At 42.3% G+C, this 16341-nt stretch overlaps 1 protein-coding gene across 1 annotated transcript in view; it reads left to right on the top strand.

The window, feature by feature from the left end:
• Adgrf2 (adhesion G protein-coupled receptor F2) overlaps positions 1 to 14838 on the top strand; it is a 36667-nt gene extending 21829 nt beyond the window's left edge. Inside the window, exons 2-6 of the mRNA XM_021218020.1 lie at positions 3971 to 4071; positions 7908 to 7950; positions 8661 to 8815; positions 10222 to 10461; positions 12334 to 14838. Coding sequence (XP_021073679.1) covers positions 4000 to 4071; positions 7908 to 7950; positions 8661 to 8815; positions 10222 to 10461; positions 12334 to 13806 — 1983 coding nt within the window. The 5' untranslated portion in view covers positions 3971 to 3999 and the 3' untranslated portion in view covers positions 13807 to 14838. The remainder of the gene's footprint in view (positions 1 to 3970; positions 4072 to 7907; positions 7951 to 8660; positions 8816 to 10221; positions 10462 to 12333) is intronic.
• Positions 14839 to 16341: the final 1503 nt, after the last annotated feature.

The following is a 16341-nucleotide window of genomic DNA, read 5'->3' as shown; positions in this document are numbered from 1 at the left end:
GAATTATTTCAGTCTTCTTGTATCTGTTGAGGCCTGTTTTGTGACCAATTATATAGTCAGTTTTGGAGAAGGTACCATCAGGTGCCGAGAAGAAGGTATATTCTTTTGCTTTAGGATGAAATGTTCTATAACTATCTGTTAAATCCATTTGGTTCATAACTTCTGCTAATTTCACTCTCTCTCTGTTTAGTTTCTGTTTCCATGATCTGTCCATTGCTGAGAGTGTGATGTTGAAGTCTTCCACTATTATTGTGTGGGGTGCGATGTGTGCTTTGAGCTTTAGTAAAGTTTCTTTTATTAATGTGGGTGCCCTTGCATTTGGAGCATAGATGTTCAGAATTGAGAGTTCACCTTGGTAGATTTTTCCCTTGACCAGTATGAGGTGTCCTTCCTTATCTTTTTAATAACTTTTGGTTGAGAGTTGATTTTATTTAATATTAGAATGGCTACTCCAGCTTGTTTCTTGGGATCATTTGCTTGGAAGATTGTTTTTCAACCTTTTACTCTGAGGTAGTGTCTACCTTTGTCACTGCATGCAGTGCTGGGTCCTGTTTATGTATTTAGTCTGTTAGTCTATGTCTTTTTTGTGGGAATTGAATCCATTGATGTTGAGAGATATTAAAGTAAAGTGACTGTTAATTTCTGTTATTTTTGTTGTTAGAGGTGGAACTATGTTTGTGTGGCTATGTTCTTTTGGGTTTGTTGAAAGATTGCTTTCTTACTTTTTCTAGGGTGTAGTTTCCCTCCTTGTTTTGGGGTTTTCCATCTATTATCTTTTTTAGGGCTGAATTTATGGAAAGATATTGTGGAAATTTGGTTTTTTCATGGAATAACTTGGTTTCTCAATTTATGATAATTGAGAGTTTTGTTGGGCATAGTAGCCTGGGCTGACATTTATGTTCTCTTAGGGTCTGTATGACATCTGCCCAGGATCTTCTAGCTTTCATAGTCTCTNGTGAGAAGTCTGGTGTAATTCTAATAGGTTTGCCTTTATATGTTACTTGACCTTTTCCCTTACTTCTTTTAATACTCTTTCTTTGTTTTGTGCATTTGGTGTTTTCATTATTATGTGATGGGAGAAATTTCTTTTCTGGTCCAGTCTATTTGGAGTTCTGTAGGCTTCTTGTATGTTTATGAGCATCTCTTTTTTTTAGGTTAGGGAAGTTTTCTTCTATAATTTTGTTGAAGATATTTACTGGCCGTTTAAGTTGGGAGTCTTCACTCTCTTCTATACCTATTATCCTTAGGTTTGGTCTTCTCATTGTGTCCTGGATTTCCTGGATGTGTTGGGTTAGGATCTTTTTGCTTTTTGCATTTTCTTTGATTCTTGTGTCAATGTTTTCTATGGTTTCTTCTGCCCCTGAGATTCTCTCTTCTATCTCTTACATTCTGTTGGCGATGCTTGCATCTATTATTACTAATCTCTTTCCTAGGTTTTCTAACTCCAGCGTTGTGTCCCTTTGCAATTTCTTTATTGTTTTTTTTTCCATTTTTAGATCTTGGTGGGAATATTGGGTTCTGATGATGCCAAATAACTTTGGTTTCTGTTCCTTATGTTCTTTTTTTGTTTGTTTGTTTGTTTGTTTTTGTTCCTTATGTTCTTATGCTTGCTTCCCGCCATCTGATTATCTCTAGTGCTACCTGCCCTCACTATATCTGACTGGAGCCTATCCTTCCTGTGATTATGGTTGTGTCATAACTCCTCAGAGTTCAGCTGTCTCTGTGATCCTGTGATTCTGAGATCCTGGGATCCTGAGATCCTGTGTGTCAGAGCTCCTAGGAATTAAGCTGCCTGTGGGACTCTGAGATCCTGGTGTGACCAAACTCCTGGGATCCTGTAATCCTATGGACCTGGGCATTTTAGAGCACCTTCGAGTGGAGCTTTTTCTGGGTGTTGTGGGACTGGCTGCGGAGTTCGTGCCCAAGGTCTGCTCAGAGCACCAGCTCAGACCAGAAGGAACCTGTGCCACTGGTCAGGTGGAGTACCTGGGTGCCTAGGTTCCCCCTGGTCCCAATTACTCCCGGTGCTAGGGTGGATGTGTCTTCCTCACCTCTGAACCTATGATCCTGGGCATGTTAGAGTGCCTGGGAGTAGAGCCTCCTCTGGGTGTTGAAGGACTGGCTGCAGAGTTTGTGCCCAAGGTCTCAGAAGAATTTTTTATAAAGATAGTCAAGTAGCAAAACAAAAACAAAAACAAAAAACAAAAAACAAAAACAAGAACAACAAAAAAACCAACCCTAGATTTGAAATTACAACCAACCCTTCTGAATTTTATTCTATCATCTATCTATCTATCTATCTATCTATCTATCTATCTATCTATCTATCATTTATTTACCTACTTACCTATTTATAATCTGTCTATCATCTATCCACCCATCTATCTATAATCTACCTACCTATCTGTAATCTATCATCTATCCACCTACCTATCTATAATCTATCTATATCTACTTACCTATCTATAATCTATCTATATCTGCTTACCTATCTACAATCTATGTACCTATAGTCTATCTACCTACTAATCTATAATCTGTCTATATCCATAATCTATCTACACATATATCTATAATCAGTCAATCTACCTACCTATCTATAATCTATCTGTTTGTCTGTCTTTCTATCATCTAACCACCCAACTATCTATACCTACCTACCTACCTATCTATAATCTATCTATCTATCTATCTATCTATCTATCTATCTATCTATCTATCTATTTATCTATGATCTATCTATTATCTATTTATCCATCCATCCATTCAGCTAGCTACCTATCATCTATTTGTCTATGTATGTCTCCTATCTATCTATCTATCTACCTACCTTCTCTACCATCTGTCTGTCCACTGGTCTATCATCTATTTATCTTTGTCCATCTATTGCCTATCTGTCTATCTATCTATCTATCTATCTAGCTATCTATCTATCTATCTATCATCTATCTATTATCTATCTGTTATCTATCTGTTATCTATCCATCTATCAAGAATCATCAAGGGGTGCATGCCTTTGGGTACATGTTGGATCTTACTTTTTATGAGCTTTATATGGACATATTAATTGTGCACGATAATGGATTTATATATGTAGTTTTCATTTATGTATACTTTGAATTCTGATCATGCAAATTCTTTTATGTATGAGGCAGACATTTAACATCTTTCAATTACTGTCTTATCCAGGATGAGAATACTAACATTTAATGTTAATATTTTGAGGTGAATCCTTAATAATGGGTTCTATTCAATCCTCTGTGGCCCTTATGTCACTTGTTGGCTCTTCGCACTCATCATTCTTCTTTTCCTCTCTTCCTGCCCTCTCCATCCCTTTCTCGTCCTCCACTGAGTGTATTCCTGAGTATACTGTGTGCCATCACATCCCAGTGTTGTTGGAGATGGCAAGCAATTGGTGTAGTTTAGTTCTGTTAGACATAACAAGAGCAATTGTAGGAACTGCTATTTACTGAGGAAGACATACCTCTAGGCTTGAGGTGAGAAGAGGCAATAGGGTAAGCCTGGCACTTATCCTTCAAAGGTATTTCTAGGTCAAGCTTATCCACAAGAATCCCTGCTTGTCTTGGGCATCCACCTACACAGTTCTCAGCCCTGTCTAAGCCGGGGGGGGGGGGGGGGAGGAGCTGTCATTCCCACTCTCTGAAAACAGGCTGCTATTTGTTACAGCCAGGAGGCCAGGTGAAATCCACCAAGCGGCTTTGTTTAGAGGGATTCCCATCTAAGGTGTGCCATGTAAATCAACAACAGAGAACAGCGATAACCTGAGCCTCCCACCTGCAGCCACATGGCAATGTTTGTGGTAGGACATGGAGCCATCACAGCTGACCAGGGAGAGCTACTTCGATGACACTGAATAGAGTCAGTTCTTACAGACGGAGCTTGCCTGAAGAGGCATGGTGCTATGAAAACCTCAAACCGGAGATGTTTTGCATTTCATTTGTTTTTACAGAAGCAAGAGCACCTGCCCTGTGGAAAACAATGATCCCTGCACGTTGGTTGTACTGCTTGACACTTCTTTTGCCTATAGAACCCTGTAGGATATTATGCCAGGTAAAAAAAAAAGGGGGGGGGAGGGGGAAGTGGGTGAGGAGCTGGGGGGGGGGTGGAGAACAGATGAAATTAAAAAAAAAATCCATCAGTTACCAGCTCTGTTGCCCGGGAGTTAAAGTCTAAAGACAAGGTGGTAATGAAGTGGGCCAGCACAACCTGAAGAAATTACAAATATAGGTGACAGAAGGGCCGCTTGGCTGTGGATTTGTTTCATGTTAACTCCCCCCATCAGTTCTGGGATACAAGGAAACTGAGATGACTCAAGGTGTGATAAGGCACATACATCCCCACATTCTTGGGTAGTACATCTTTCACTTCACATCTAGGGTGCCTCTGGTTCCCAAGAGCCTTGACTAAGTAGCGGTAGTGAAGGACGCCACGGTGACTAAGAGATAGTAGTGACAGTGAGCGCAATGAGGCATCGCACCGTTCAAAATGGCAATAGCATTTCCTTTTAGAATCCCAGCAGAAGAGCAAAGGTGGAGTTTATAGCAAATTACTCTTTTAATTTCTGTTGGGGCCGTGAACTTGCATGGCTAGTTAGGGGACATTTTCCCTCTTGCCACATATCACTTTTATTTTCCTTTTGTTTATTTAAAATGAAATGTGAAGAAATCTTGGGAGAGAGACGATTTAAAAGTATTTTGAGACTCTTGGGGAAAGGGTGCTATTATTTGACTATAGGGCCTGGAAGGTAGCTTTGAGACCAGCCGGTGGAGCTCTCTTTACTTTATGGATAGAGAGGGTGAGGTAAATATTGTAGGATATGGTTCATATGAGATACAAGATAAGTAACTGAAGAGGGGTCTCAGGAGAGAATGATTTTAGAAGCTCTTATGAGTTTTCCAAACAATATTTACCATCGAATTAGTCCACCTTTCTCCTTTGTGACTCTCTCTTCATCCCCACATTGAACCTAAATCTGATTGCTGAGAGAAATTATAGATGCTTTGGGAAGACATTTTATTGTGGCTTCCTAATGCCCACAGCTTGGTACTGTCTCTGGTTTTCTTGTCTACAGTTTTCAATACAATGTGGAGTAGGCAGAGCAGGGCAAAGAGTTATTATTGTTATTGGGGGTGGGGTCTCCCTGCCAGAACATTCAAACCTTTTCTTTCCGTTGTATGAGTTTCTCAAGCTGCCAGGCTCCGCGTCCCTCTCCTGACTTTTCCTATGCACTGGGAAAGCTCGGCAGTTTGAGTGGGTTGCAGGCTAGCCTATGCCTTTTTGGGTAGTATGAGGCTGAGGAATGCTGATATTTGAAGCTAAAGTCACCCACTTGGGATGCCACCTAGACATAAACTAGCTCGTGGGATCAGATATGATTTACCTCAGAAAATTAACCGGGATGAAACCAGCCAGGTCTTTCACCCAAGAAGGCCGACTTTGAAGAATTTCGTGTAGACAGCATCCCAGGGCCTTCTGCCCCCTACACCTAATTGATCAGCTTCATTTTCTCTACAGTTTGTTTTGTGATGAGGGCTCTGCCATAGCTGTTGACTTTGGAATAGTGCCGAATGGCTATGTCAATATGGGTTTTGGGTGACTTTAGATGCCTTTATTTCCTGCCATATATCCCCTCTGCCTATTGAACCTGAACATGGTCTGACCTCTAGCCTCTGGGAGGAGCCATGCTGAAGCAATTAGGAATGCAAATTTCTAGTCTCAAGAATAAGAGGAATTCCCCACATGGCTGTCTCTGGGTCACCGTGTCTATGTCACCCTCTGAATTATTATTTATAAAGATAAGGAGGTTGGACTGGACTACGCACTCTTCAAGATCTCTAAAAATATTACCGGAAGAAATGTAACTCTTCCGACTGACATGCTAGGGCTTTGTTCCCATGAATAAAAATGAGAGGCCACCATACACTGGTGCGTCTCTTTCATGAATTCCTCATCGATTTCTTCTCAGCTACGGAGAGACCCCAAATGCCCAATTCAGATTCTCCATAGTTTTATTTGGTGGGAAAAAAAAAGCCAGGGAACATTCAGTCTTGTTTCGGGATGACATAAGCAATATTATTTAATATTGTTAATAAAAAAAATAAAATGAATTTCCCGTGTCTGTCAAAAAGCAATGCCCAGAAGTTTTACTTTTTCTCAATAGTTAGACTATTGGAAAACAAGTTGGACCCGTGGACAATGCTCTTCCCAGCCACTGGAGGGCGCTTACCTGGTTCAGCGATAAGAAGCCTCAGTTTTCCTTTACACATATTGCATGCCTGTATTTGTGAGTGTACACATGCACACCAACACGTTCTTACACAAGCGTAGATATATACGAGACCTTGAATTATTTCCTTAGGGGGTAAAGGAAGACGGCGCACGTCTGCTCTGCTTTCCAATAGAGAAACCGAGACAAATAGTGGAACTGTTCCTCTCAAGGGACACTGTTCGATTTGAACCCTGGTAGGATTTTTCCAGCTCACAATCTCTCAGGATAGCCAGATCTGCATAGGTGGATGAGACAGGGGTGTGGGGGACTCCTTAAAAAAAAAGATTAACATAAAATACAAACTACAAAATGAAAGTGTGCATTTTCTTAGAATGAGATAAAGAATCAAAATAAATTTCCAACAGAATTGTTAAAGGGATCCAGAAATCACTCAGCGTTATTATTCAGTAGCGCTTTCAGTGAAAATAATACTGGTAATAATTATTAATTCCTGAGCATAAAGTTATACTTCCATTTTCTTCCATTTTGTGTATTAGTGAGTTTAAAATTTCTTCTATATATATAAGAATAGAAAGATCATTCTTTCATTTTAAGAATTTTTTTCTAACATTTATTTTATGTATATGGGTGTTTTGTCCAAGCATATATCTTTGTACCATGTATGTGCCTGGTGCTCTAGGAGGCCCTGGAGCTGTGGAGAAGGATGGCTGTGAGCTGTCATGTGGGTGCTTGGGATTGAACCAGGGTCCTTTGGAAGAGTAGCTGGTTCCCTTAGTGCTTGAGTCATCTCTGCTTCTCCCTGTTCTTTTCTTTTGCATTGCTCTATACCTTTCTTGTTGTTGCTAGCTTGGAATCACACTGTTTAGTTTTTCCCACTTGTTATTAGCAGTTTTATGTGAATGTGTGGGATTGCTATAAAAGTTGAGAAAACTTCCAGTTTCTTTCTATAGAGTTGCAAGAGGTTACCACATTTAACATTTATTGTTCGTCTGTGGGTCCCTATAAATAATTTTGAATTAATGACATTTAAGCATTGATATTCTTATAATTTAGAAGTGACTGAGAACTATGTAAGTGTATCCTATTAAATCCAATGAAATGTATTCCCCACTCAACTCCTTGTCTGAATTTCATTAATAAATGCACCACCCTAGAGACACCCCAAACAGGATAGTGTGTGTGTGTGAGTGTGTGTGTGCGTGTTGGGAGGGAATGAGATAGAGTGAAAAAAAATAGTCTCAACAGATGGTATGCAGTTAGAATAATTTGTCTTTGAAAATTTGATAAATATGATCACGTGAACATGCGATCATGTGGCATGATCTTCTCCCAGCATTCAATGGGGCCCGTACAAGCAAAGTAAGCCTTCACTAACTTTCTATAAAACTTCCCTCTGCCCATAGTGTAATTTCCATGCAGGCTATGGACTGTAACGATATGGAATTATGACAGGGAGGAGGGGCCAGTCCCACTTCCTGCCACTGGTGAGAAGCTCGGAAGGAAAAGTTATCGGGCCATTTGTGACAGCTGGGCTTTGGTGGCTGTGTGTGCATCACAGCTGACTCAGATCTTGTTGTTTGTCTGTGACTAAAGTGAACCGGTGGTGTCGCATGCTGACATTTGATTTTGCTGTGAATTTTGATTTTTCTCTTTTCAGGCTGCCAGCAAAAGCAAGGAGAAGGTGACCTCCAGGCCACGTGGTATGTTGGCGGCATTACCCACCACACAGAAGCTGGATCATCTGTTGTGACAGCAGGCCACCCTCAGCCCTCTGGCTCATGGCATGAGAGATGAGACACCCTGATAGATTAGATTACATTCGTACTTGGGTTATTTACATGTCGATCCATTGTGTCTTTGGCCCTAGCAATAGTCATATCTTCTCAGCATCCTCTGCTCCTCTAGTCTCAGACTTCTGTGCTACAGAATTCTCATCGAGCTAATTCAAACCTGGGCAGTGACTAGCATGGGTCTCAATGCCCATGGGACTTGCTATGAAGTTCTGGATTGGAAGTTTCTTTGGGAACAGCAGGGGGAGTGGATTCCAAACTAGAGCTGACCTGAGAATCTCTAGGACTTGAGAAGGTCTTTTGGGGTCTCTATGGGCATGTGAGGGTAACTCAGTAGGAAAACCTATGAACTCTTTCTTCCTATTTAATGGCAGGAGTTTATACTTTACTCGTTATTGGAATTTGCTGTGTGGTTTTGGTCAGAAACAGCAAGATCCTGTTTCAGAACTATGTCATGACTACTAACACCTTTTTTAACCATCTTCAGTTTTACCAAGAAAAGATACTCATGTGTAAGAATTGATGTGCCTTCTCGACAGTGACACCTTACTGACTGGCCGATGCAGCCACGACCAACCGTAGATCTTTCTATCTGATATGGCTGTCTTTTATTTTCCCAGATGTCTGTGATGGTGTCTGTAAGAACAATGCCACCCCCTGCTTTCAGTCTTGCCCTCCAGACAGTGAGGGCAACATGAAATTTGCCTGTAAGGCCAAGAAATGGCACAAAGTCACTGAAACCTGCCACACGCTCAATACTCACAGCATCTTCGAGGTAATGTCCTTTCTCCTGTATCATGGACTCTCCCACGAGCTCTCTGAGTAAAGTGGAGCTGCAGAAGGGGAGAAGACAGGCTTCCACAGCAGCAACAGGCCATTTGTCCACGAGTGCAGAAGCACACTCGTGATTCCTTCCCCTTCACGTTGGGCATCTGAAAGTGGAGTGTATCTTTTTCCCCGCTGCAGGCATGCAAGAGCCTGGTCATTTGGGCAAAGCAAAGAGAGGCACCTTGAGTTGTCACAGTCAACTTCTCCATGTTTGCCTCCAGCCTTTAAAATAACCCAAAGCCTTGGTACTCACAGTGTATTTCACTGACGAGTAAACCGTGCCCCCACCCCCACCCCACCCCACCCCACCTCCAGGCTCCAACTTGTCGGACCCATGAAATTTGGGCGGTACCTCAGACTTCCCTAGATGAGGAGCTGCAGCTCTATCAGGATCTTCATGAGATGTGGGTGCCTGCAAAGGCACCTGTCTTAGTCAGGGTTTCTATTCCTGCACAAATATCATGACCAAGAAGCAAGTTGGGGAGGAAAGGGTTTATTCGGCTTACACTTCCACATTGCTGTTCATCACCAAGGAAGTCAGGACTGGAACTCAAGCAGGTCAGGAAGCAGGAGCTGATGCAGAGGTCATGGAGGGATGTTACTTACTGGCTTGCTTCCCCTGGCTTGCTCAGCCTGCTCTCTTATAGAACCCAAGACTACCAGCCCAGAGATGGCACCACCCACAAGGGGACCTCCCCCCCATGGTCACTAACTGAGAAAATGCCTTACAGCTGTATCTCGTGGCGGCATTTCCCCAACTAAAGCTCCTTTCTCTGTGATAACTCCAGCTGTGTCAAGTTGACACAAAACTAGCCAGTACAGCACCAGGTTTCCAGGAGCTGGACCTGCAGGTAGTGAGCTATCTGATGTGGGAACTGAACTCTTAGTTCTCTGCCAGCACAGCACCCACTCTTAACTACGGAGCCCTTTCTCCAGCTCCTGCTATTTAAAAAACAAAAACAAAACCCAAAAAACATGGCATCTCTTGGTTCACCTCTTGGGAATGTAAAAGTAAGTTAAACGACAATAGTAATCCATATGAATATACAAGATATACATGGAATGTATATACACAGGGACTATCCGAAGTGGTATGTTAAAGAAAATGGGTGCCCTTTCAGAAGACCAGATTAGGGAGTCATTTCCATTGGGAAATTCAGAATGATATTTTGTTTTATACATCTTGGTGTTGGTCAAGTTATTCTACCCCAGATGCAACTTTGAAAATGAAAAACGAAAAGCATATTGTGTGCTAATCAATTGTATGATAGGGCTCTTCTAAATTCTAGCAAAAATCCCTTTGCATGGAACACAAACAAATAAAGCATTTCTTCACTTCGCTCCCGTTTCCAGGAGGATGAGGAATTATATTCAGTTCAGTCATCTGAGTCAACCATACGTACACACATGTTTCATAGAGAACTTAAAACCATAGTGGATACGTTGATGGAAAAGTGTCCAAAGGATTTGTCTTGTGCGATCAAAGGCATAGAGAAATCTCCTCGGATGCCAGGGAACATTGCCGTGGTGGTACAGCTCTTATACAACATCTCAACAACTCTAACCGAAGAGGTCAATGAGAAAAAGATGCAGGTGAGTGGCCTTGCAGACCAGAGAGTAGGTTATCTCCTTGGGGAAAGAACTTAGGTTAGTTGGAATACCCTATGGGCTTCCTGGGGGTTGGGAACCACTTTTCCCATTTCAGTATTTCTATTGTCCCACATAGCCAGCACTCAATAAATCTTATGGAAGGAAGAATAGTAAACAAAAGAATAAAATTAACACATTGGGTCAAGACACATTAATATAGGTTAGTTATACCACTTGGTTAATTAATACCACTTGGTTCTATGGTAGGTTTTGTTTATTTTTATTTCCCCCAGGGTGTGGGTCTGTGATGGGTTGAGTCTGTGAGGGGCAGAGTCCCTGAGATGTTAAGTCTTTGAAGGGTTGACTCTACAAGGGGAAGATTCTGTGAGGGCCCAAGGCTGTGAGCGAGGGGCTGATTCTGTGACTGTCTGAGTCCTTAAAGGTCAAGGTCTGCAAGGGGTTAAGTCTGTTCTGTGAGGCTTGGAGTCAGGAGGTAGAGTCTGCTTTTCTAAAGCATATATAAGCTTTTGAGAATGTTGAAGAAATATTGGTGGTCGTGCATGCACAAAAGAGGACTTGTATATTCTTTGTGAATTGGAACAAGTCACTAAAATGGGAAACAGTTGAATACAAAACCAACGGCCGAACCTTTGGACTAAGTGGGAAATGAAACTGGATTCATTTCTTCATCTTGATGCTTAAAGTAGAGTAGTGAAGGGGCACTCAGCCACTGAGGACACACCCCAGTTTTCAGTGTACTTCTATGCAGGATCCTACAATATGCCTGGCAATAACGGATGCTAACCACATTATGGACACTCTAACAGGCCTATCGGGTACATGTAAAAGCTGCATACCTTCAACTCTCACAGGGAGGCATTGAACAATTAGGAAGAAAGCAAGGCAGGGAATTGCTTTAGAGATAAATCCCTTAAATGGTATCCAATGGTGTGTGTGTGTGTGTGTGTGTGTGTGTGTGTGTACTCATCTGTGCACAGATATTCATGTGTGGAGGTCAGAGGTCAATGCCAAACGTCTCTTTCAGTTTCTTTCCAACAGTTTTTTTTTTTTTTTTTTTTCCTTTAAGACCGAGTCTCTTGCTCATCTTGCTGTTCATTGATTTGGATGTATTGACTGGCCAAATGAGCTTCTGGGGTTCATGTGTCTTTGCCTTCCCACTTCTGGGATTGCACATGTGCCACACCTCTTTTACGTGGGTGCTGGGGATCTGAACAGAGTTCAGCATGCTTGTATGGCAAGTCCTTTAGTGACCGAGAGGTTTCTGAGCAACCTTCTGACACTGTGATATGGTACTGTCAGCTACAAATGTGCTGCGCTTCATTTTTAGCTATCATGTGATGCAGGCAGTCTGTGGGCCACAATTTGGACCTATCTGCAAGTAAGCTTAAGCTTTACTGTGCAAGCAACTCACCCAGGGGGGGTTCAATTAAGACACTGACTGTGATCCACTGAGTTTGGGGTGAGGTGTGAGAGCCTCCATTTCTAAGGGGGTGTGGTGGAGTGCCTCGGCTGCTGGTTAAAGGGCCACACTTCTTTTTTTTTTAAAGGTGTATGCCACCAGTCAGCGGAGTGGCTTAGACTTAGAGTGATATTTTCTTTCTTTTTTTTTTTTTTTAAGATTTATATGCAAGTACACTGTAGCTGTCTTCAGACACACCAGGAGAGGACGTCAGATGTCATTACAGATGGTTGTGAGCCACCATGTGGTTGCTGGGATTTGAACTCAGGACCTCCGAAAGAGCAGTCAGTGCTCTTAACCACTGAGCCATCTCTCCAGCCCAGGGCCACACTTCTTAAAAGCCAGTCTTACATGTTTTGGGAGTTTCATGACTAACGCCAGTTTTTCTTTGGCAGAGTTACAGCGCCATGGCTAACCACATTCTTAACAGTACAAGCATATCCAATTGGACCTTCATCCAAGACAGAAACAGCAGCTGTGTCTTTCTTCAATCAATCAATTCATTTGCAAGCAAGCTATTTATGGAGGAGCATCTCATCAACATATCTCATGTCTTTATTCATACCATGGGTACGGTCGTGTCCAGGGGCAGCCTTGGGAAGAATTTCACGTTCTCAATGCGAATCAACGATACGAGTGATAAGGTCACTGGGAGGTTATTGCTCAGCCCTGAAGAGCTTCAGAAGGTGCCTTCTGCTTTCCGGGTCGTCAGCATTGCTTTCCCAACTCTTGGGGCCATCCTGGAGGCCAGTCTTTTGGAAAATGTGACTGTGAATGGGCTCGTCCTGTCTGTCATTTTGCCCGAGGAGCTTAAAAACATTTCACTGATATTTGAAAAGATCAGAAAATCTGGAGAGAGGAAGTCCCAGTGTGTGGGATGGCACTCCTTGGAGAGCAGATGGGACGGGAGGGCTTGTAAAATAATTCAAGAAAACTCCAGGCAAGCTGTTTGCCGTTGTCGGCAGAACAAGTTATATACTTCTTTCTCCATTCTAATGTCTCCCAACACTTTGGAAAGCCCGGTTCTAACTTATATCACATACATAGGCCTGGGCGTTTCCATCTGCAGCTTGATCATCTGCCTGGCCATTGAGGCCTTAGTCTGGAGTCAAGTGACGAAGACAGAGATCTCATATTTACGTCACCTGTGTATTGCTAACATCGCAGCCACCTTGCTGATGGCAGATGCGTGGTTCATCGTGGCTTCTTTCCTTAGTAGCCCAGTACTACACCACAATGGATGTGTGGCTGCGACGTTTTTCGTCCACTTCTTTTACCTGTCCGTGTTTTTCTGGATGCTGGCTAAGGCTCTCCTTATCCTCTATGGAATTCTCATTGTGTTTCACACACTGCCCAAGTCATGCCTGGTGGCCTGTCTGTTTTCCGTAGGCTATGGGTGCCCTTTGGTCATTGCCGTTATCACACTTGCTGTTACAGAGCCTGGAAAAGGCTACCTCCGGCCCGAGGCCTGCTGGCTTAACTGGGACTTGACCAAGGCTCTCCTGGCCTTTGTAGTCCCAGCTCTGGCCATTGTTGTAGTAAACCTGATTACAGTCACGATGGTCATCATCAAGACCCAGAGAGCTGCCATCGGTAGTTCCATGTTCCAGGAAGTAAGAGCCATCGTGAGGATCTGTAAGAACATTGCCATCCTCACGCCACTGCTGGGGCTGACCTGGGGATTCGGAATAGCCACAGTCATTGATGGTCGCTCCCTGGCCTTCCACATTATCTTTTCCTTACTCAATGCACTGCAGGTAAGTCCGGATGCTGCAGTAGAGTCTGAATCGAGAGAGTGTGTGCATCAATCAGATTTGTGGGTAGGAGTCCATGTATCATGCTTTAATAAGACAATGAAATGGACGTAAATATTTGTTTCGGAAAGGCCTGGACTTGAATTCTGACTCTCTTATTTAACAATAATATGTGGCATGATCTTTGTAGGTTTAGTTTCTCACACGCATGTTTTTCTCATCCAGGAAGAGAGTATAATGCTGCCATTTTCTAGAGGTGCTTTGAAAGTGAAAGTTCAGATATTAAAATTAAGTACTAAAGACCATAAACTCCTGTTAATAGGCTGAAGTTTTTTTTTTTTTTTTTTTTTTTTTTTTTTTGAGACATGTCTTATGTATCCCAGGCTGGCCTTGAATGCACTATGACATTAAACTTCTGATCTTCCTGTCTCCATCTCCCAGGTACTGGGGTTACAGGTGTGCACAGCCGTGTGCCAATTATGAAGTCCTGGACATCCAACCCAGGGCGTCAGACATGCTTGGCAAATACTCTGCCAACAGAGCTATATCCCCAACCTTGAGTTGTTACTATTTGGCAAATAATTGATCATTTCTTCCTAAAATTTAGTCTTAGAGCTGGAGGTGTTACGTTTTTATGCTTGTTGTATTTTCCGCTACTTGGAGTTTTTCGACAGCTGTGGATGCCACCTTATTTGAAGGAGGCAAGCTATACAAAGAGGCTTTAACGGTCATTTCTTTCCACTCTTCTCATGCTTGATGGATTAAGGAAGGTTCAGTTTCATGTGTATCCTTGCCAGATTCTATATGCTAATACAAATACATACTTAATTATAAGAATTGAAAACATATGTAGATTATTATGTACCTTTCAGGCATGTGTGCCTCCAACATTCCATAGATGACAGTGGCCATCAAAGTCAGGGCCACCAGATTTGCTGGATCATACTTTACCCACTGAACTACATCATAGCTATTATGCAGCTTTCTTTCTCACTAGAAATGATATTTTACGCTTTTACTGGTCTAGCGTCTATGTATATTTAATGTCTAGGATAGTACTTGCTATTTAACATTTTCCTTCTTGAATGAAATTGCACAATTTAAATGTAAAGATTGCAATTAATTAAAAAGAAAGCTTCTAGTTTCCCAAAGAGCTTTACTTTTGTTTTTTTAAGTGTGTAGAGTAGCCAGTAGAAGTATTTTCAAATATATGTTTTACCCAAATTGATAACAGAGACTTAAAACCAGGTATCTACTCATTTTCCCGTTTCAAAACGTGAATATAAATGACTCATTTTACAGTAAGCATGCGGTGCTCCCTGGAGAACACTGTAAACAGTAGGACATATGTAACATTATAAATCTTGGCTATTTTCTATATTTCAACAGAAAGTCTAGATTTATAGTGATATTAGTAATTATCAATTCATTACAAATCTTTACAAAACTAGTCATCGATGGGACTGAGGTAAGACCCTAGTATTTCTAACTTTCAGCTTGGCACATCTACAGTCTACTCTTCACAAATCCTGCCTTAGTGAGGGTTCCATTGCTGTGAAAAGACACGGTGGCAGCTCTCATAAAGGGCAATAATATTTAGTTGGGGTTGGCTTATGATTTCAGGGATTTAGTGTATTATCATCATGGCAAAAAAAATAGGGCGGCATCCAAGCAGGTGTGGTGCTGGAGAAGGAGCTGAGAGTTTTAGAAGAAGACTTGAACTTCCAATTTCTATAAATTTGTTTTTATTTTATGCGTGTGCGTTGGTGTTTTGCCTGCATGGATGTCTTTGTGAGGGTGTCAGATCTTGGAGTTACAAACAGCTGTGAGCTTCCACATCTGTGCTAGGGATCGAACCTGGGTCCTCTGGTAGAGAAGCCAGTTCTCTTAACTGATAAGCCTTCTCTCCAGTCACTCCCCAGACTCGAGCTTGTAAGACCTGAAGCCTGCTCCCTGTAAGATACTTCCTCCAACAAGGCCACACCGACTCCAACAAGGTTACAACTCCTAATAGTGCTACTCCCTATGGGATAAGCATCTTCAAACATATGAGTCAGTGGGGGCCATTCCTATTCAAACCATCACAAACCCGTAATAAATACGGATCTCACTCCATAACACACCCTTTCCTCGCTCCCTTGGGCTACCTGAATGTGACTCTTGTTTTAGACTGGATTGCGAGCGTTCGTGTTTTGATACTGTCAGCATTTTTACTTGCATAGAATCAACTTGAAACTCAAGTCATTTTCTGCCTTGACTCCTGGCAAGGAGAATGATTAAGTCACTGAGATTCCGGTACCCATGGGTAGACAGCCGCCCACTGCTGTGAGTGAGGGCTAGACGCTGCCTGATGGAAGGCAGTGCAATACTGGCTCACACTGCCTCATGGAAGCTGTCCCATATGTGAGCGGGCTATGGCTACAGCCGTTAGTAAAGTTCAGTGACACAGATTTACAAGGAAATGCCTTAGAATAAGCAACGGTCATGCATCCCCCAAACTTCTTTGTCTGTTTTAATATAAGTTGTGCCTATCTTTAAATCAGGACATCCTTGGATGCTCCAGGGGGGGAGGAGAGGGAGCAGGGGCATCTATCCACAGACATCAGAGACAATCAACAGGATGAGAAGCAGCAGCAGCAGCTGTGGGGC

Source organism: Mus pahari, chromosome 18 (genome assembly GCF_900095145.1).
Source record: "Mus pahari chromosome 18, PAHARI_EIJ_v1.1, whole genome shotgun sequence".
In the NCBI taxonomy this organism is placed as follows: Eukaryota; Metazoa; Chordata; class Mammalia; order Rodentia; family Muridae; genus Mus; species Mus pahari.
This window is presented reverse-complemented; position numbering and strand designations above follow the sequence as displayed.